At 40.6% G+C, this 20,971-nt stretch overlaps 1 protein-coding gene across 2 annotated transcripts in view; it reads left to right on the top strand.

The window, feature by feature from the left end:
- Nucleotides 1–20,971, top strand: part of LOC126248340 (isocitrate dehydrogenase [NAD] subunit gamma, mitochondrial) — a 133,846-nt gene that overhangs the window by 82,032 nt on the left and 30,843 nt on the right. For both annotated transcript variants that reach the window (XM_049949240.1, XM_049949241.1), the window contains exons 8-9: nucleotides 4,917–5,103; nucleotides 10,018–10,099. In XM_049949240.1, the coding sequence (XP_049805197.1) occupies nucleotides 4,917–5,103; nucleotides 10,018–10,099 (269 nt within the window). The remainder of the gene's footprint in view (nucleotides 1–4,916; nucleotides 5,104–10,017; nucleotides 10,100–20,971) is intronic.

Raw genomic sequence — 20,971 nt, 5'->3', positions numbered from 1 at the left:
CTTCTGGCCACTGCTGCGTGATCCATATTTTTTGACATATTGAGTGCAGCACTTTCACTGCATCCTTTCCAGTGACTTTGAACAATTCTGGTGATATTTCATCATGTCCACTAGTTTTGTTATCAGCCATATTTTCAAGGGCCCACTGGATTTCGCTCTCCAAAATATCTGGCTCTAGTTCTAAATTAACGTTAACATCAGCAGTAGGAGCCCTGTCATGATGCAGTTCTTTCTTGTATAGGTCTTCTACATATTCTGCCCATCTTTCCTTAACATCCTCTGCTTCACTCAGATCTTTCCCGTTTCTATCTTTTATCATTCCAATTTTTGCCTGGAATTTTCCTTTAATCTCTAATTTTCTTATAAAGATCTCTTGTCTTCCCCATTACGTTACTATCTTCAACTTCCTTGCACTGTTCATTAAAGAATATATTTTTATCTCTTCTAGCTAATTTCTGAAAATCTTTATTTAATTCAAACATAGCTGATCTATCTCCCTTGATTTTTGCTTTCCTTCGTTCTTCTGCAACTTGCAGTGCCTCAACTAATAGCCATCTAGCCTTCTTACTGTTCCTTTTCTTGGGAATGTGTTTCTCTGCGGCCTCCTTGATAGTATTAGCTGATTTTGTCCTCCAGCTGTAACACAGTAAATCTGTTTTGTATCTGCAAGTTGGGATACTTTTTGCTACATTCTGAAGTTTCAGCCGAAATTTTGCAATCAGGAGCTCATGATCTGATCCGCAGTCAGCCCCAGGTCTTGTTGTAGCTGACTGAACCGCGCTCTTCCACCTCTGATTACAAAGTATGTAATCAATTTGGTTCCGGTGTTGGCCATCTGGCGAAGTCCAGGTATATAGGTGTCGTTTTGGTAGTTGAAACAGTGTATTAGTAATTATCAATGAATTTTCTTGGCAGAATTCTAGGAGTCTCTGTCCAGCTTCATTTGTTGTACCAAGACCATATTTCCCTGTTATACCTTCTACAGCTTCGTTTCCCACTTTTGCATTCCAATCTCCCAACTATGAAGACGATATCATTTTTTGGTGTTGACAGTAGTAATTCTTGTAAATCTCCGTAGAACTGGTCAATAATTTCCTTTTCAGCATCAGTTGTTGGTGCATAAACTTGCATTACTGTGATGTTGAGGGGTTGACCTTGAAGTCTGATGGACATCATTCTATCATTTTTATATTTGCATCCCATCACAGCTTTTCACACTTTATCACTAACTATGAAGGCTACTCCATTACTTCTGTTGTTATTGTGCCCAGAATAATACACCATATGGCCATCCGAAGCAAATTCTCCCATGCCAGTCCACCTCATTTCACTTATTCCCAATATGTCGATGTTAATTTTCTCCATTTCTCTTTTCACTATGTCTAGTTTTCCTTGATACATGGATCTTACATTCCATGTTCCTATGCAGTGCTTCTCTTTGCGCCATCTTACTCTTCGTGAAGCTCCTCTCAACCTGGTTCCCCCCGGAGATCCGATCGGGGGAACTTGAAACTCCGGAACATTTTGAGCTGAGCAAAGCCATGGGGTTTTCTTGGGATAGCTCAGTGGTGGTTTCCCGTTGCCTTCCACTGTCCTCCAACTCCTATCTGCTCACCGACTCAGTTTCCCGCTGGGGTTGGTTACCCAACCTTCTGTTGAGTTGCTCGGCTTAACAGGGGCACCACGTGTAGGTAGGAAGTTGGAGAATTGAGGTGACAGAGGCTGTGAGAACACTCTTGCTGAGTCCTTGTAATCGCGTATCACCCCCATTTTATGCCAGAGTCTCATGATGTCTGCAGAGACCCCCCCCCCCAGGTCATTTCCTGGGCCCCTGCTATGCCTTAGTAACTAGTTATTGTTTGTTGTGTCATATCTTCCAGGTGCATAATCTGAATAATGGAGGACGTACACCCTTTGACTAGTGCTGTAATATATAGTTCAGAGCCTCTCACAGACGATGACAAGCGGGAAGTTACAGACACTGTGTTTTGGTTTGTAAAAGTGTTGCAAGACAGATGCATTATCAATACACTACTGGAAGCAGGCAGTTCTGTTCCTCAGCGTTCCAGATTGATAGGAGCGGCTATCGTCAAGTGATTTTTGGAGCTGATGAACGAAATGACTTTCTTTTTATACTGAAGTACTGTACCATGAAGACGGAGCAGAAGATGATTCAGTGGAAGATATCCCGACTAATGAATCACAAAATGATTATAACACTTTGGAAATCTCCACGTCACTGGGAATATGTGCTTCATCTGTTCCCGATGAGTACTATGAACCGGTTACTAAACGATTGAACTACGGCGCTATACCCCTTGAAGTAAAAGTAAAGGTGGTAGCGCTAGCCAGGAATCATCCAAAGTGTAACTTACAAAAACTGCAAAAGAATGGAGCAACAACAGCCCTGAAAAGGAAGAAGGACTTGAAATTGTGGGAAAGTGATATTGTTAAAGGAGGGACAAGATACGACAAATACCAGGTGATAAATAAGTGGACATACAACCGATTTGTCGAATCTCATTGTCGTAATGAGAATGTAACAACGAGAATACTTCAGGAGTGGGCTGCAGGTGCAGCGCTTCAATATATGGCCAACGAGGATTTTACATTTGCTGCATCATTCATTATCTTGGGTAAGAAATTTCAAATCGGAGTATAAAATTCGTCAACATCGCGTCACTAAATACATCTCTAATAAGGAGGTGCAAAATATGAAGATATACAGAAAGTGGTGGCTCTTTTCAGCACACAAACAGCGTCACTTATGACTGGTTTTAATCGTGATTATGTGATCAACACCAATCAAACAGGATGCGAGTATCGGGTGAACATTCGACGCACGTTATCACATAAGGGAGAAAAACGAACCCTTGTCGCAGTTGGTAGTAAAAACAAACTAACACATTCGTACACACTGCAATATGCCATCACAGTCTCTGGAAAAGTGTTGCCTGAGGTTTTCCTGTGTTTACAAGAAACGAATGTTACATTTGGTCCTCGGGTTATAGAAGAGGTTAATCGTTTAACTGACTCATTGAAAAATGTTCACATTACCTGCTCCAAATCCGGGAAACTTACGAATGTGATTTACAGAACATTTCTTGAGAATATTTTAAAACCATATATTTCTGATAACAAGTTTCGTCTAATATTGGATTCCTGGAGTGGACAAATTAATACTACAATATATGACACAATGTTTATAGATAGCGAGGGTCAGCCGACGTGCACAGTAAAAGTAATACTACCAAACTGCACACTTGTGTGCCAGCCGTGTGATGTTTATTTCTATCGCCAGGTTAAAAATTTTATTTCCAGGCTTCAGAATTGCAGTGTGCTTCTGGAAACCCAGTGGGAATTGCACAACCACACGGATGCAATAACTATTCACAGCATAATTCATAACCAACTTTCAGCACACTGATTTTTCAGGCAATGATATCGTATGTGTGGTACGCATCAAAATTAATTCCCAAAAAACACATATTTTTTAATGTAAACCATGTTTGTTTTCTGCCGACTCTTCGGAAGGAACAGTGTAGCTGTCGAAAGATTGCATTCATAAGATGTTCTTGGTGCTGTGAACATATTTGTCTCGAATGTTTATATGACAAGTACCATCCATCTAGTTGTTCGAAGAAAAGTGAGGACACATAACAGTGACTGGAAGAGCCATTGTAAAGTGACCTGGAGTAACATTTTAGTTGTTTACTATCCCAAGAAGTTTGAGAAATTGATTTACTTACCTTATTACCCCACCTATCCCTATCAATCGAGATATGGAAAAATACAAATGAAAAGAACAACATCCGCTAGGTTTCTTCGAGATTCGAACCTGGATTCTCCGATTCGCAGCCAGTTACCTTGGCCGTTGCGCTATCGGTGCTGTTGGCAAAAAGCGTTTACCATGTGGGTACAGAAGAGGCAGTTTTAAAAGTTTCTTACCTAGATTTCTGGAAAAGTATGTGTTTTCGGACCCCATACCTGATGATGAAAAATGCTCTATTTACAATTATCTATTGATCCCACCAATTTTGAGTCGATTACTCGTCATAACCTTTAGGGGTGATTTTCTCAAAAACGTGGGTGTGTTGACCCGAAATATCTTCGATTCCTTCATTTTGGGTGGTACACAAGTGACCTACCAAATCTGAGCTGAATCGGTTGGCCATGTCTGAGGCCTTCCCCTTGTTAGTATTGACACCAAGTCAGTGCAATAAAATTTTTGCAACTGGATGGATATTTATGTCCTTCATTACATATTACAGAGTTACCACAGTGACATCTTGGAAGCTCTTATGTTGATTAGGAAAGATATCTTCACCCAATTCTTTTCCTTCTATTTTTTACTGTCATTTAAAACAGATAGTATATGCAAATTAAGAAATAGAATTTTGGGTCAACTGTAAATACTGTGCCATTTAACATCATTGATCTTAGGTTTGAATCATATACAATGGTGTTCCTTTGTAACTTGTGTATTTTAGATTTCAGAATTAACAAATTTGTGGTGTTTCTAGAATGGAACCAGACTTTCCCCACACTGCCACCATTCCCATTTCCTATGGCAGATTTATGTATAGTGCTATAGTGAGACATTACCATTGTCACTGGATAACCTAACCAGCTGTTTATGTATTGCCATTACTCGACCCTGAGAATTACAGCCAGACTTAATCTGTCGAAATCCCAAACTTTAGTGTCTGAAATTTGACAGTGATTGCTACTGCAACACAGGCTACGTAGACTATGTTGGGCGGTACCTGTTTATGGCAGTGAGATTTTAGTTTTAGTATTCTTAATTATAATACAGAGATTTTTTTGTAATAAAGTTATGTTACACATGAATTAAGTACTGAATCATAAATTTCACATATTGTTACTGTTTTTTTTATACATTTTGTGATTTGCAGTATGCAGTTTTTGAGCCTGGCACCAGGAACACAGGAACTGCAATTGCTGGAAAGAACATAGCAAACCCCATTGCAATGTTAAATGCTGCTGTAGACATGCTTGACCATTTAGGTCATGTCCATCATGCAAAGATTATCACAGAAGCTATAGATAAAACTATAAATGAAGACCGTATCCACACACCAGGTATTTATGTTTCATTGTGATTGTTTATTGTATAATTTACATTCCTTTCTTGCATATAAATACAGTTATATAATTATTTTGTGTAATTTCAGTATCCAATAATATTGGTGTATGTGAAAGACCACCTCTGTTTCATCACATTGGATGTGTGTTAAATAGGTAGTGTTACATTTACTACAAAATTGATATGGTTATAAAGCTAGAGACATTGTTGTCCATTTTTTAAACCTTTCATTAAATGCTATTCCAGAGAAATTTACCACAATTTTTAATGTAGTGTGAAGAAACACAATTGTGACATGTCATGCAGGAGGTACATGACCATGTTGAAAATGAATAGTAATACTGCATAAAGGCTTAGTTTGTTGCTAATTAAAAAAGAAAAAGAAAAAACACCCTTCAAAAATAGAATAACTTTATTGCCCATAAATCTTCAAATATGTGTTAAAAATAGTAAAGATATAGGGAAATAACAAAACAGAATCAGAATAGCGAAATACAAGAACAACTCTCAGTTGCACACACAAGGTACTTCAGGCAAAAACATACCTGGGAGCAACATGGTTCACATAGATATAAAGGCTGCAAGATGTATACGTAAGTCTTAAGCAGTCCAATGAAAAAAATCTTAACATGAAACCTTGAGGCGAACATTCACATCAGATGCCAGGATAGTAGTGATGGTGGCAGCATAATCAAAAAATTTAAATTGTAAAAATACAGTAGTCAAATATATTTAACATTATAACACTAAGAAAGCTAGCTTAAAAAAAAAAAAAAAAAAAAAAAAAAAAAAAACAGCTGCATGGCTACAATCAAGTTGCAGAATCATAGCGATTGTGATGCTGCACATCACCAGGAATGACAGTGAATTTTATGTATGAAGAGTAATAGACAGTAGTACATAATAAAAGTTCAATAAGAAAATAATTACAAAGTTTGAAATAAAAACTAACAAGTGAAGGTGTATTGTGTCTGCCATCAGTTGGCAGAACATTAGCAACAGTGGTGTCATACATGATTGCAGTTGACTGTGGATGTGATAAAAGGCTAGGCAACAAAATTGTGTAAAATTACAATGCAGAAAAGGCAATGCATTAACAGAGCCATATTGGCTTACATCATCTGTAATAAAAACTAACACATGAAAGGAGTACAAAAGCTACCCCGAGTGTCTTAACAAAAATTGTAAACACCCAGAAATCGAATAAATAAATAAATGTACCACAATACAAAGGAAAATCCAGGAAGGAACTTAACAATATTATGAAAAGGATAGTTGCTACTCACCATATAGTGGAGATAATGAGTCGCAGATAGCCACAACAAAAAGACTGTCAGAAAGTGAGCTTTCAGCCAACAAGGCCTTCATCAGAAATAGACAGTGCGCGTGCTGCCCCCCCCCCACCACCCCCCCCCCCCACACACACACAACCACAATCTGTAGCTGCTGGGGCCAGAATGCGAGCAGCAGTGCATGATGGGAGATGCAACTGTGTGGTAGGGGTAGGAGGAGGCTGAGGTGGGGAGGGATAGCAGGGTAGGGGTGGGCAATGGTAAAGTGCGGCTTGTGGGAGCGTACAAGGGTGAGGTGGAAATAGAGGAGGTCAGCTATGTGCAGCAGTCAGGAGGTTAGATGGTGGGCGTGAGGGGGGGGGGGGGGTGGAGGAGGCAGGCAGCGGAAAAGAAGTAAAAAGACTGTGGTTGCATTGGCATTGTGCTGGAATGGGAACAGGGAATGGGCTGTTGGGTAAGGACAATGATTTAATGCAGGTTGAGGCCAGGAGCATTAGGGAACGTAGGTTGTATTGCAGTGAAAATTCCCACCTGCGCAGTTCAGAAAAGCTGGTGTTGATAGGTATAATCCAGATGGTAGAGGCTGTGAAGAGTCACTGGAATGAAGAATGTCGTGTTGGGCAGCATACTCAGCAACGGAGAGTCCAGCTGTTTCTTATCCTCAGTTTTGTCATGGGACAGTTCATGCAGACAGACAGCTTGCCCACATAAATGCAGCACAGTGGTTGCAGCTTAGATTTTAGTCACAAGACTGGTTTCACAGGTAACCCTGTCTTTGTAGGGTTAGGTGATGCTTGTGATCTGACTGGAGTAGATGGTGGTGGGACATGTCTTGCATCTAGGTCTGTTACAGGGATATGAGCCATGAGGCAAGGTGTTGGGAGATACCAACCGTTTCCTCCACCAACTCTCCACACTTCGTGTTCCTTTACCACATGGTGCCTTGCTGATCACCATTGATGCCACTTCCTGTTACACTAACATTCGTAGTGCTCATGGTCTTACCACCATTGAACACTACCTTTCTCAACACCCAACAGATTCTGAACCTACAAATTCCTTCCTAGTCACCATGACCAACTATATCCTCACCCACAATTACTTCTCCTTTGGAGACATTATCTATAAACAAATCTGGCTATGGACACCCGTGTGCCACCATTCTATGCCATCCTATTCATGGGCCATCTAGAGGAATGCTTCCTAAACACCCAGAATCCCAAACCCCTCACCTGGTTCAGATTCATTGATGACATCTTCGTGATCTGGATCAAGGGTAAGGACATCCTATCCACATTCCTCCAGAATCTCAACACCTTCTCCACCATTCACTTCACATGGTCGTACTCAACCCAACAAGCCACCTTTTTCCATGTTGACCTCCACCTCAAAGGTGGCTACGTCAGTATCTCTGTCCATATCAAACCTATCAACCACCAGCAATACCTCCACTTCGACAGCTGCCATCCATTCCACACTGAGATTTCACTTCCATACAGCCTAGCCATGCATGGCTATTGCATCTTTGGTGACAAGTGGTCCCACTCGAAATATACTGAAGGTCTCACTGAGGCCTTCACAGACCGTAATTACCCTCCGAACTTTGTGCGAAAACGTATCTCCCGTGTCTTATCCCTCCAGTCACACACCACCTCCTAAAGTCCCACCATCAGGCCACAGAGGAGCATTCCCGTCGTGAGTCAGTACAACCTAGGACTGGAGCAACTGAATCACATTTTCCTCCAGGGTTTGACTACCTCTTGTCATGTCCTGGAATGAGGAGTATTCTACCCACTGTTCTTCCCATCCCTCCCACATTGGTACTCTACAACTCACCGAACCTGCACAGTATCTTCGTCCATCCCTAAACAGCCTCTGCTCCCAACCACTTGCTCATATCCCTGTAATAGACCAAGATGCAAGACCTGCCCCATACATTCTCCCACCATAACCACCTATTCCATCAAAGGCAGTACTACCTGTGAAACCAGTCATGTTATCTAGAAGCTAATCTGCATGACTGGCCACCGACAGACTGTGGCCAAGAAACAGCTGGACCACTCCATTTCTGAGCACGCTGCCCAACACAACATCCTTCATTTCAGTTACTGCTTCACAGCCTATCCTTCTCACAAACACCAGCTTTTTCTGAATTAAGCAGGTGGGAACTCACCCTACAATATATCCAATCTTCCTGTAACACTTCTGGCCGCAACCTTCGTTAGTCATTGTCCTTATCCACCGACCCCCTCCCTGTTCCCATTCCAGCACTACACAGCCCCTCTATTCCACCAATGCACCCATCATCTTTTTATTCCTCCTTTTGCAGTACGCCCCCCCTCCCCCCCCCCCCCCCCCCACCGCCCCCCACATTCTGGTGCTCATCGTCTATATTGTCTGGAAGTCCATATTTTGTTCTCTTTGCACCACAAAAGCCTCTTGTGTGCATTTGCCTAGTTTATAAGACATTTAGCAATAGCCGTGAATGTTTAGTCACTGCAATATATTTATTTGTTAATGATCTGCAGCCACAGTTAAATGCCAAAATATTAGTCAGAGTGTGAATAATTTTGACAGCAGCTGAATTAGGTATTGAAAGAATACCTATTGGCGACACATGACAATTGGTGTGGTAGATGTGAGTAGGACATGATTACAAGCAGTTGGATGGTACGTGGACCAAGGAAGTTGTTTGCAGGATTAGAGATTAGAAACAACTTAATATAAGTTAGCTGCATAGTATTAGAAAATCTGAAGAAGGTGTGTGTGTGTGTGTGTGTGTGTGTGTGTGTGTGTGTGTGTGTTTGGCTGAAGGCTGTATCAGATGGAATAGTGTAGAGGAGACCGTTATCCAGCAGTAGATGTGAAATCATTGATGCTGGTCGTTGATGTCATCATCATCATCATCAGAACCTCATTAGGAATCAATCAAAGTGAAGTCACAAATCACTTAAAATCATTGTGGGGTTGTAACAGATATGCTCAACCAGCTCCAGTTTCAGATGCCATAAGAGGGGCATGATGCATGTCAGAGAGGCTCTGTTTCACTCCAGAGAGCACACCTTCCAAGAAGAATTGAGCAACATTCCATATATACTGCTCCAAATACCAGTATGAATTAAAATTTCTGCAGCTTTATGTATGCAGGTGTAAATCTTATCAGAGGCTGTTGTGAGTTCTAGAGACCCATCAAATGGAGAACTAATATAAGTATGACAAGAAGGAAAAAATCAAATGAATTAGTGACTTTCCTCTTACTGGAAAAGAAATATTTGGTTCAAAAAGTTTGAGATTTGGAGCAAACTCGTTAAATTTACAGCCTGTTTTAGTCACTAACTTCTGTAGTCTAATTTCGAGACTGTATTATTCTCGTTTCTTTGAAATTATATTTTAATGTAAGAAATTTTTATTGTAGGTGCAGAGTATTCCCTAGGCATTATTTGCCAATTTAAGGTTAATTAACTCTTTCAGAAACGTATATTTGGTGGTGAAGGTACAGAAATTGTTGGTGCATTTAGTAATGTTTCATTTACATATTATTATTATTTTATTATTATTATATTTTGCAGTATGTTACTTCACCTCTTTAAATGTACTAACTTGTACTAATTATTACAGATTTGGGTGGAACTGCATCAAGTACAGATGTTGTAGAAAATATTCTGAAACATGTTCAAAAAGCAACAAAGTCTGTTTACTGGTAAGTCCCTCCTAAAAATATAGTTATGTGTTATTTTTTTAACTATATTTTTATAAAGCTTTTTGTTAAGAATGAAATCTTTTGAAAAAGAATTTGTACTATAAAAATCAAAAGTGGGTAAAATCTAAGGATAAGGCCAGAGCTGTTAAATACATATTTTGGCAGTAGTTATTGAATATTACTGTGCTACATATTAAGGGGCTCCGGAAAGGCTCAAAATCATGAAAAGTTCAATTTTTACTTTTTTGCGTTTTCTGAATCTGCAGACTATTACCTTTTAATAGATATATAATTTATTCAGTTCCGAAGACTACAACTATTTTTAAATTTGTTTTGAAATGTGTTCTACATGGGCGTGACCCACTGTGGCGCTGTTAAACTGCTGTCAAATGGTGTTATTATTAACGTCCGTGTTCATCAGGTACATTTTAGTGATGTGAGATAAAGTATGTGTTGTGGCTAACCTGTGATGGTTCAATATATATCGCTGGTGTGATTGTCGATTGTTTCATGTTTATTTACTCTGTCGTTATCTCGAAACTATTCGTAATTAATTCTGTTTCTTGAGTCTCGGTTTTGTTGAAGTATAATAATGAGTAAAAGTAAAGTTATTAGAAATCCTCTGAAGGCTTTTAAGAAAACGAGAAATGTTGGAAAGCCAAAGGTATGTGTTATTACTGTAAACAATAAAGACGATAACCAAGTGAGTGAGCCTAACCTCTCAAGTACACCTGCCCATAGCAGTCAAAGTGGGAAAGAAAATACTTGCTAACTGGTGAAGTGTACACTCATAAGCATAGTCTGCCTCATGCAATAATGGAGGTGATAAAACCTATTTTCAGAGACTTAGCAGCACCTGAACTGTTGAAAAAGTGTATTCACGGAAAAACTCAAAACCCCAATGAAAGTGTAAATAGTGTTATATGGTCGAGAATCCCCAAGACTGTATTTGTTGGAATAGAAACACTTCACTTTGGTGTGTATGATGCTGTTGCGACTTTCAATGATGGCAACATTGTAAGGTGCAAGGTATTTAGAAATATGGGAATGAAGATAGGTTCTAACATGGTACGAGCGATGCTTGCTTTAGACAAGGAACGCCTTCGGGCTGCAGACAGGGCTGTAAAGAGTCTAGAAATACAAGCAAGAGTAAACAGGAGGAGGAACAAGAGGAAGCTGGAGGAGGAGTTTGCAGAGGATGAAGATAATCCATCCTATGGACCTGGAATGCACTAAAAAGTTAATCCAATCTTTGTCGCTCGATTCCCAAAACTTTTATTTTCTCATACTAATTACATGTTTTCTAAGGATCTTCCAAACATATTTGTTTCAAACTTTCAGTAAATGTTACACAGTACCTTCTGCATAATTTAACACAGCCTTTTTCCAAAAAACTGTATATTTTTGAATATATAAATAAAAAATTGCAAAAAAATGTTGTGAATTTTCATTACAATTCAAAAAAAATCATCTTTAATAACTGAACTAAAATTTTGTAAAATCCCTGTGTTCAGTTGTAGCCCATATTCCAATAAATAATCTGTAAAAAGTTCAACTTCCTACCTCAAATACTTTGTGAGGAAAGATGTAATTTATAAGCGTTATTTTAACATTGCAAGTATAGGGCGTTCCGGAGCCCCTTAAGGAATTCAAAGCTCACAGTTTCAGTTCAAAAAGCACATCTGTTTTTTTTTTTGCACATCATTGGTTACCCAAAACTATTCTCTGATTGGCAATGCAAAATTGATTTGTTGCCAACGTATGAATATCATTGGCAAAGTGTCCTGGCCTGCATTGCCTTTATACTTACTGTTGCCAATACTGGTCTTTCACGCTTATGAGTAATGCCTAAAAATTATTTTCGCCATAAAATTTTATGACGGTAAATTTATTGTCAGCTAATATGATATTCTTTTAGCTGATAAATTTTCATAATCATAGTGATGGTTGTATGATATGTTACCTATTAGTGTGGATAATTTTTCAGAAATCAGTTCTGTTGTAGTTGTGCTTTAAAAACATGCATTTTCTATGTCATTAATGCTTAACTGTATTAATTACCTTTCATTGACATTGTGAAGAGTTCAAAACTTCAAATTAATATGTAAGGGCTTTTTTGACTGTGAAGTGAGTTGCATGGGGACATTTTTTTCCCACTAACTTCCCTTAGGCTACAGCATTTTGATCTTGTTAATTTAACTCCGTGTGATCTGTGTTGAGTGAAGTGCATCGTACCAAACTTTCCCAGTTATTTTCTCGCATCTTATATATAGTTTTTATATTGACATCTGGAACTCTGACTAGACAAATTTCCAAAGTGAGCGATTTGTCCGTCTTCCATTCTAGTTTAACAACCAAACATCTACATCAACATACATACTCTGCAAGCCAGCATAGGATGCACGGTGGAGGGTATCTTGCACTATCACAACTAGTCATTTCCTTTCCTGTTCCACTCGCAAATAGAGCAAGGGAAAAAGACTTTCTAGATGCCTCCTTATGAGCTCTAATTATTCTTACTATGTATTTGTGCTCTTTATTCGAAATGTATGTTAGCAGCAGAAGAATCAGTCTGCAATCCACTGCAAATAGTGATTCTTGTAGTTTTCTCAATAGTGTTTTGCAAAAAGCGCATTGTATTCCTCCAGGGATTCCCATTTGAATTCACAGAGCATTTACACAAAACTCGTGTGTTGATTGACCCTACTGGTAACAAATGTAGCTTCGCTGACATTTAATACAATGCAGTGGGGGTCACAGTCATTTATGCATCACTCAGTAATGGGTTCCACTAATGTTCTGTACACAGTCTCCTTTATAGACAAGCTAAACTTTCAATAATTCCCCCCAATAAACCAAAGTTGATCATTCGCCTTGCCTGCTATTGACCTTATTTGCTCCTTCCATTTCATACTGCTTTGCAGCATCATGGCTAGATAGTTAACCGACAAGATTATGCCAAGCAGCACACTTTCATTATTTTTTCCTTGTACTCTAGAGTTTTCAGTTTCTTATGTTCATTCCTTTGTGGATGATTTATTGTATGTATCCTTCGGGCAAAATACTTTATGATAGCATGTCCTCAGATTGAACTACTTGTGCCATTGCCTAACACCTGAAACTCTATTCGAAGTACATCACAAGCTATATGCATATTCATAATATTTATTTTTTCATCTGTCCTTTCATCAAGTATCAAAAAGTCTCACTTCTTGACTGTAAAGTGCATTCCTTGTTGCCTTGTACTCGTTTATCAACATGAATAAATTGTTACAGCACAGTATAAGGTTATGTTCCTCTCACACATGTGATTTCTTCTATTTTATCCATTAGGAGTGTGGAGAATATTGTCCAAATTTTTATTTGCAACCATTATTTGTATTACCTTACCTGGTTAAATAGGTTGCTAAATTAAGTCTTTTGTACACCATTTACCTCGTGCATCTTTGTAATTGTGTAACTTGGAAATCCCTACACAAAACCAATTTGGAATTTGCATGTTTGATGTCTTCTTATGATCCCATGGTGGTGTGAAATTTATAGTCTTCGTCTTCGTTTAACAAAGAAATTATCATATCCATGCCAGTTTTGTCCATTTTTCTCAGAGGTTGCCATACGACTTCATACAAAATTTGCTACATTTTGTTGCACAGCTGAAGTTGAAATGCAGTGTACTAAGTGGAGCCTCATTGTGGCGCTGCTTTGCTGCAGTGCAGTTCTGCTCAGTGCAGTCTTGCGTTTATGGCTATCAGCTAGTCTTCCAGGTTTTAATATAGCGATTAAGAGAGTTTTAATTCTTGTGGTATATTGCTGGTTTGCGTAATCTGTAAAGAAATGAGCTATCCATGCTTGTGTATTTGCCGCAGTTTATTAGGAAGTCAGTATGGATATTGTCAGACCCTGGAGCTTTTCCTGGCTTAACATGTTTAAGCGCTGTTGGGGACTTCTTCAAAAGTGAAGGGACAGGATTCTTCAGTTTCTGTGGCTTTTGATTTTAGGGTTTGACGTTCTCATTTCACATTGATTGTAAGCAATTTGTCTCTCAATGCTCTGGATGTCGCTAGTAAATGTCAAGCAATGGCATTTGGATTAACTGTTGTCTTAGTGCTTCATGTGGGGTCTCTGCTTCCTAGTTTCCTTAAAAACATCCATGCTTGTCTACTCAGTGTCAGAAAATTCAAGCTTTCTTCAGTTTCCACTCACTTTTGCTATCTCACTGCATTTAGAGTGTGTAGTAGATCACCTATGTCATGATCACCATTTTTGTGGAAGCTTCAGTACAACTCCTCACTTTTTTGGGACCAGCCACGGATGTATTGCATTCAGCAGCCTCTTGGTATACACACTTTGGAAGTCCTGGCTGTGACAAATCTTCTGTAGTTTTTGCTGATAGGGGGTATCCAGTGTAAGTTGTCAAGTTCTGTAGAGAACTTGGACCATTTGGCTTTCTTTAAATTTAACCTTGTACAAGGAATTAATGTGATTAGAGCGATTTGTGTGCCTACCACTATTTTTACTGCTTAGTGCTTGCTGTGTGGGGAAATTGTCAAGGACTTTTTGTGAGACTGCTAAGGTCTGGCCATTGTTGTCTGCTGAAACGAAACATCGATTGGGCTTTCCCTGCCTCCGTGCTGCTGACTTGTAAATAGGTCAGTCTTTAGCAGTGAACACAAGCATAAGGTGTTCACCTTCCGTTCATTTTACTATAGTCTGATTTAAAGTAGTTGTCACTTGACAGGCAATGGGCTTCAGGGCTCCTGCCACCAATAAACCACTGCATTGCCACTTCGCCCTGCTGAGCTGACTAAGGCATTGTGCAAGCCAGTCCTCAGCGAGCCGTTGTAGACGTGCGGGTGAGAGATTTGAGTGACTTTAAGCTTCGCGTGTTTACGATGTCTGATAAAAGCAGTCACAAGAGAGGGAGGCCGAGGCTGCACACTCCTCGGAAACCTCTAAAAAGTGGCGGACATGGCATCGTTATACGCAGTCAGGCGCGTGAATACATGTGTTCCTTAAGGGAGTATTTTGAGAGAGAAAGGGATGCAAGAGGGCCTCTCGTTCCTTTGGATAAGGTGGTGGAGCGAACTGCAGCTGCTCTGCAAGTTAGCGAACGATCATTAATAAGAATCTGCAAGGAGAAATTCACGAAAGAAGGCTCAAGTGAATCATCTAAATTGGATACACTTGGGAAAAGGAGGCAACTGGAGAAGAGGGTCACAAAACTTGACTCTTTTCAGGAAGATGGCATTCGTCGTCAAATACACGCATTTTATTCGAGGAAGGAGTATCCAACACTCAAAAAACTACATGCTACCCTCACAGCGGCTGACTTGTTTCAGGGTAGTAAATCGTCTTTGTTACGAGTCGTGAAAATGTTAGGATTCCGCTATAAACCCATCTCTGGCAGAATGTTACTAATGGAACGCCAAGATATTGCAGCCTGGCGATGCCGCTTTCGTAGAGAATTAGTGGGGACAAATTTTGATGATATCGTTTGGCTTGATGAAACGTGGGTGAATGCAGGACACAGTTTAAAAAAAGGCTGTACAGACGGTACCATCAGCGGAAGTAGGGCAGCTCCGATCGGCAGAGGAAAAAGGATAATTGTAGCACATGCCGGAAATTCAAAAGGTTTCATTCCAAATTGTCTGCTGCTATTCAGTTCAAATAAGACCTCTGACTACCACGAAGAGATGAACCACAGTACTTTTGTGAAATGGTTTGAAGACTGTGTGCTCCAGAACTTAACAAAAAACTCTTATCATTGTTATGGATAACGCTCTTTATCATTCACTAATACGAGACAAAGCACCCACAAAGGCAACGAGGAAAAACGACATTGTTAGCTGGTTACAGAAACATAAGGTACAGATGGACAGTAATTTTACAAGGGCAGAATTATTAGAACTTTTATCGCAACACAAGCCAAAGAACCCGATTTACTTTGTAGATGAAGTAGCAAAAAAATACGGGCATAAAGTGCTCAGATTGCCTCCTTACCATTGCCAATTCAACGCAATAGAGCTGATTTGGGCTCAGGTTAAACGGCATATTCCTGCAGAAAATAAGAAACTCGCATTAACCGAAGTGGAACGCCTTTTGGAAGAGGCGGTTGAAATTGTGACATCGGAAGACTGGCAGAAAGTAGTACATCACGTGAAAGGAGTGATACAGGACGCATGGAACAATGAAGGTATCTTACAACAAAGTGTCGAAGACTTAATTATATCTGTCAATACGAGCAGCGAGATGGATAGTTCCACTGACTCTGAATTAAGCGGTGTTTTCACATCGTCTGATTAGTGTGTAGTGTACTTACTGCCATTAAATATTGTGTTTGTGAATTTATTTCGATTAATATTTATTTTTGTTGTGAGACTAAGAAATACTGTTTGGCCAGCTCTCGTCATCTCCTTATGGTAAGTTAGACTGAATTTTAATTCTATTTCATTTTGTATATACACCAAGATGTTATTCAACGTGTGTAATAGTTTTCGAGATTTGCAATCTAAAGAAGAAAACTTTTCCGGATGCGAAAATTTCTCAAACTTCAATAGTTAATGTAACAATGGCCTTAATTAAAATCAAGAAAAGATATTTGATTTGCTTATAGATACCACTGAGACCTATACTGTAGGTAAATTTCAAAATATTTACATAATATTTATAGGAGATAGAGATTTTAAACGTCATACTTGTTTCGAGTTCAGTACTGATAGGGTTGCTTAAAAATGCTGTTTTCAGAAATTTATATACAGGAAACGTGATGCACTACGAAAACTTTTAAGGATTCTTTGCTGAGTGCATTATTTTGGTAATAAATGGAAAAAAAATATTTTGCTGTGACACCAATAGTTTTTCAGTAATGACATGATAAGTTAGAAGCCGTTTTCGAAATTGAGAATTTAAATGGTTTCAAACAAATTAATGTAGCTCTTGTCCTAATTAAAATTAAGAATAGATATTTGACAGATTGAGAGACATTGTAGAGATATACATCATATGTGGGTTTGAAATTTTTTACTTACTTTTTGTAGAAGATACAGGCTTTCAAACGATTTTCTATCGCCGGGGGTAGCGATGCGCTGAGGCGGCTGCCTCCAGCCAGTGCTTGACGTGACAACGCCGCAACTTCGCAGCGCAAACGTCAAGTGACAGCTACTTTAAATCAGACTATAGTATGTTCCCATTATGATTGCAGTCTCTGTATTTCCCTTGATAGTGTTGGCTGTTATAGTCACCCACATATATAGTAGGATAAGGACGTGTGTGGAGAACTTGAACTGACTAGTATATGGCTGGTGACTTGTGAGTGTTGGAAACAGTAATGCTCACAACTTTTACAACAGCATATAGATTTTGTCATTGGTAGATGGGAAACGAGAGGTGTTTTGTCTATCTTGTTTAATATATGTTGCTACGCCTTGTGATGGGTAACAAGTAGCATCTAACACTTCATAGCCCAGTATTTTTCCCTTTTTTTGTTGTTGCTCCTCCATTTCACCAAGAGTTTCCTGTATAGCAACTAGGTCAATGTTTTATTTTTTTGAAAGTTTTCATAGGTACTGGCTTTTCTATATTAATATGACAAATTCAGATTTAGTGTCAGAGTTTTCTGGTCAGTAGGTCGTGAGAAGGACGATTCGTTAGTTGTGACAGCATGTTTGCTTTTTGAGATAGGTAGTATGTGTCTTATGGTCAGCAAATTGCAAGATTGCCTGACAGCCAGTATTGCTAGTTCATTTAGCATTACCCAGGGTGCATGTGTAGCCTTCTGCTATGGAATTAATGAACTTTTTTATTGACGTAAAGTTCCTGCCTAAAAAGTTAGCATTATATTGGTTCTAAACTTGTGCCATTTATTGATTGTCTACGCTTTGAGTATGCAAGAAGAAACAAAATAAACAAAAATAAATCCTTCAGATTAATTCTTATTTTCATTTCCTTTTTTCTCCTTACTATGTAAACCTCTTGTCCATGGTATCACTGTTTTTAATCTTCGTTGTCACTACTATTGTGGCATGCCAAAGTAAACAAGTGTCCCATTGGTATTGCCCATATGGGGTAGCAAATAGTCATATTGTTTTCTCAGATTGATTATATGACACTGATACAGCAGCAGTTTTTTGTCAAATGCCATGGGAAGTCACTAAGTTAGCATGGTTCTAGGTCATACTGTAAGCCCCACACTGTTCATTATTCTCACACACCATCCAGTACTTGCTTTGAAATCTGTGACATGTGCTGTTGTAAAATTCGTCATTATCTCTAGCATGTGTCATCATACAGATAATTTCTCTAGAAAAATGGGAAGCCTCAATTGCATTTTTCTTGCCCGTACTGAACAGCTTTCTGCTCAAATTCGTGAGACCTTTTCTTCTGTGGTCACCTGAAAGTTTGGCATGTAGAACTCATGTGCTTTGATTTAGTCTTTATCTGGTGCATCTACGAACATTCACTTCTGTGACATCAAATTTTGTTCCTACTACACATCCGTTTGTGGTCTCTTCTTCATGGCCCCCTGCGGGTCTGGGGGTTAGAATAGGCCCGAGGTATTCCTGCCTGTCATACGGGGTGACTAAAAGGAGATTCACACGTTTCGACCTTTATGTGATGGTCACCTGTAGGGTTTGACCTCCATTCTTCAAAATTTTCCCGAAGAGCGAGCCAATTGGGGAAGGGCACTTTACAAGGTGCATCGTGTCCATCGTGCATTGAGATCTTTAGCCCACTTTCTCGTCGTCGCATTGCAGTCCTACCCATTCTCCATCTCTTGGGCGAGGACAACTTCCTGGTTGCGTTTTCCACCATGCACTACGCAATGTCGATTTCTGCATCTGATATCCAGCACGGTAGCCAGTCCGTCATGGTGGGGCCGCCATGTATCCTATTGGTTGTAGCCCCCTGACCACACAGGGATCGCTCTGCTGATGCCTGCACCGTTAACTCCCCACGTAAGCCAAGGGGTAGATGTGTATCCCCCTGGGGCATCTGGACTCCTGGCAATGGCCATCCTGCCAGGTGGCCTTTGCTGCGGCTGGGTGGCGCCTGTGGGGAGGGCCCCTGGTTGGAGTGGGTCGCATCAGGGAGGATGATACGCACTGAAGCATAGCACATCGTCTCTTGCTGGTGGTGAAACACCAGCAGTCTCTAAGCGATCACGAGCTCAATTCAATGCACAGAAGTATGACCCCAAATCGTTCCCCTCCCTGACCACACCATTGGAGGAACAACAGGCTAAGGATGGCAACATATCTTATTCACCCCGGTGCCTTGTATGTTCGAGAGCTGATGGGGAATCTTACATGATGATGAAGCCTCAGTTTTTTGTTGAGCATTTAGAGCTCAAGTTCGGGGAGGCGGAGGGCTTGTCCAAAATGAGATCTTGGTCAGTCTTGATCAAAACAGCAGCCTCTGCCCAGTCACGGGTGTTACTCACTTGTGACAAGCTGGGGATGTTTCTGTAAACATCACGCCCCATAAGAACTTAAATATGGTCCAGGGTATCATATTTCACAGAGACCTTCTTTTGCATTCTGACGATGAGCTGTGCGCCAATTTAGAGTGGCGAGGTGTACATTTGGTCCAGCGTGTTCACCGGGGTCCGAAGGATAATTAGGTTGCCACCGGTGCCTTCATCTTGGCCTTTGAGGGTGATACATTGCCCGAGAAGGTCAAGGTGATGGTCTACCAGTGTGATGTAAAGCCCTATATCCCTCCCCCGATGCAGTGCTTTAAATGCTGGAAGTTCTGCCATATGTCTTCCCGCTGTAATTCCAGTGTCACATGCCGAGATTGCGGATGTCCATCACATCCCAATACTCCATGTACCCTGCCTCCCATCTGTGTCAACTGTGGAGAGCACAATTTGCCTTGCTCGCCTGACTGCAGGATTCTCCAGAAAGAAAGGAAAATCTTGGAGTGCAAAACCCTGGACAGACCCCCCCAACCATAGGGGACATCCATCCCCACTTCTAAGCAGGAGAGGCGTAAGTCTTCTTCGGCTTCTCTCACTAGGTAGGGGTACCTTGGGTCACTCCCTTCCCAGGTTTCTTCTAGTGGGAAAGAAGACACCTGCCAGTGGCTGAAGAGCCCAAAAGCAGCTGGTCGTAGGGCTTCACACTCACCCTCAGCCCCGGAGACTGAGCCAGTGAAGTCCTCCCAGCCAGGGAAACCCAAGGAGCAGTGAGAGAAATCCACTTCCGGGAGTGTGTTACCATGCTTACTAGCCAAGGCAGAGATGTCGAAACTTTACTGTTGCAATTCGACCGCTTCCTCTTAAATACTGGGGCCGCCACACATTTCAGTGTGGCTCATGGTAGTTACTCGACCATTGATTTATCAATTTGCAGCCCAGGACTTCTCCCATCTATCCACTAGAGAGCACATGATGACGTGTGTGGTAGTGACCACTTCCCCATATTATTCCTGTCACTGCCCCAGCATCAGGCACACAGACGCCTGCCCAGATGGGATTTGAACAAAACAGACTGGGGAACTTTCACCTCTGCTGTCACCGCTGAATCTCCTCCACATGGTAACATCGATGTGATGACTAGCACAATTGCTTCTGTGACAGAAAACGTGATCCCTCGCTCTTTAGGGTGCCCGAGGCGTAAGGCAGTCCCTTGGAGGTCGCCGGAAGTAGCTGAAGCAATTAAGGAGCGTCGGAGAGCTCTGCAGTGGCATAAGCGGCACCCTTCCTGCAGCACGTCATAGACTTTAGACGGCTCCGTGCCTGTGTTCACTACCTTATCAAACAATGGAAGAAAGAGTGTTGGGAGAGATATGTCTCCGCCATTGGGTGCCACATGTCACCTTCCCAAGTCTGGGCAAAGATCAAACGTCTTTTTGGGTACCAGGCCCCAACAG

The sequence above is a fragment of the Schistocerca nitens genome, chromosome 3 (assembly GCF_023898315.1).
Source record: "Schistocerca nitens isolate TAMUIC-IGC-003100 chromosome 3, iqSchNite1.1, whole genome shotgun sequence".
Taxonomy (NCBI): Eukaryota; Metazoa; Arthropoda; class Insecta; order Orthoptera; family Acrididae; genus Schistocerca; species Schistocerca nitens.
This window is presented reverse-complemented; position numbering and strand designations above follow the sequence as displayed.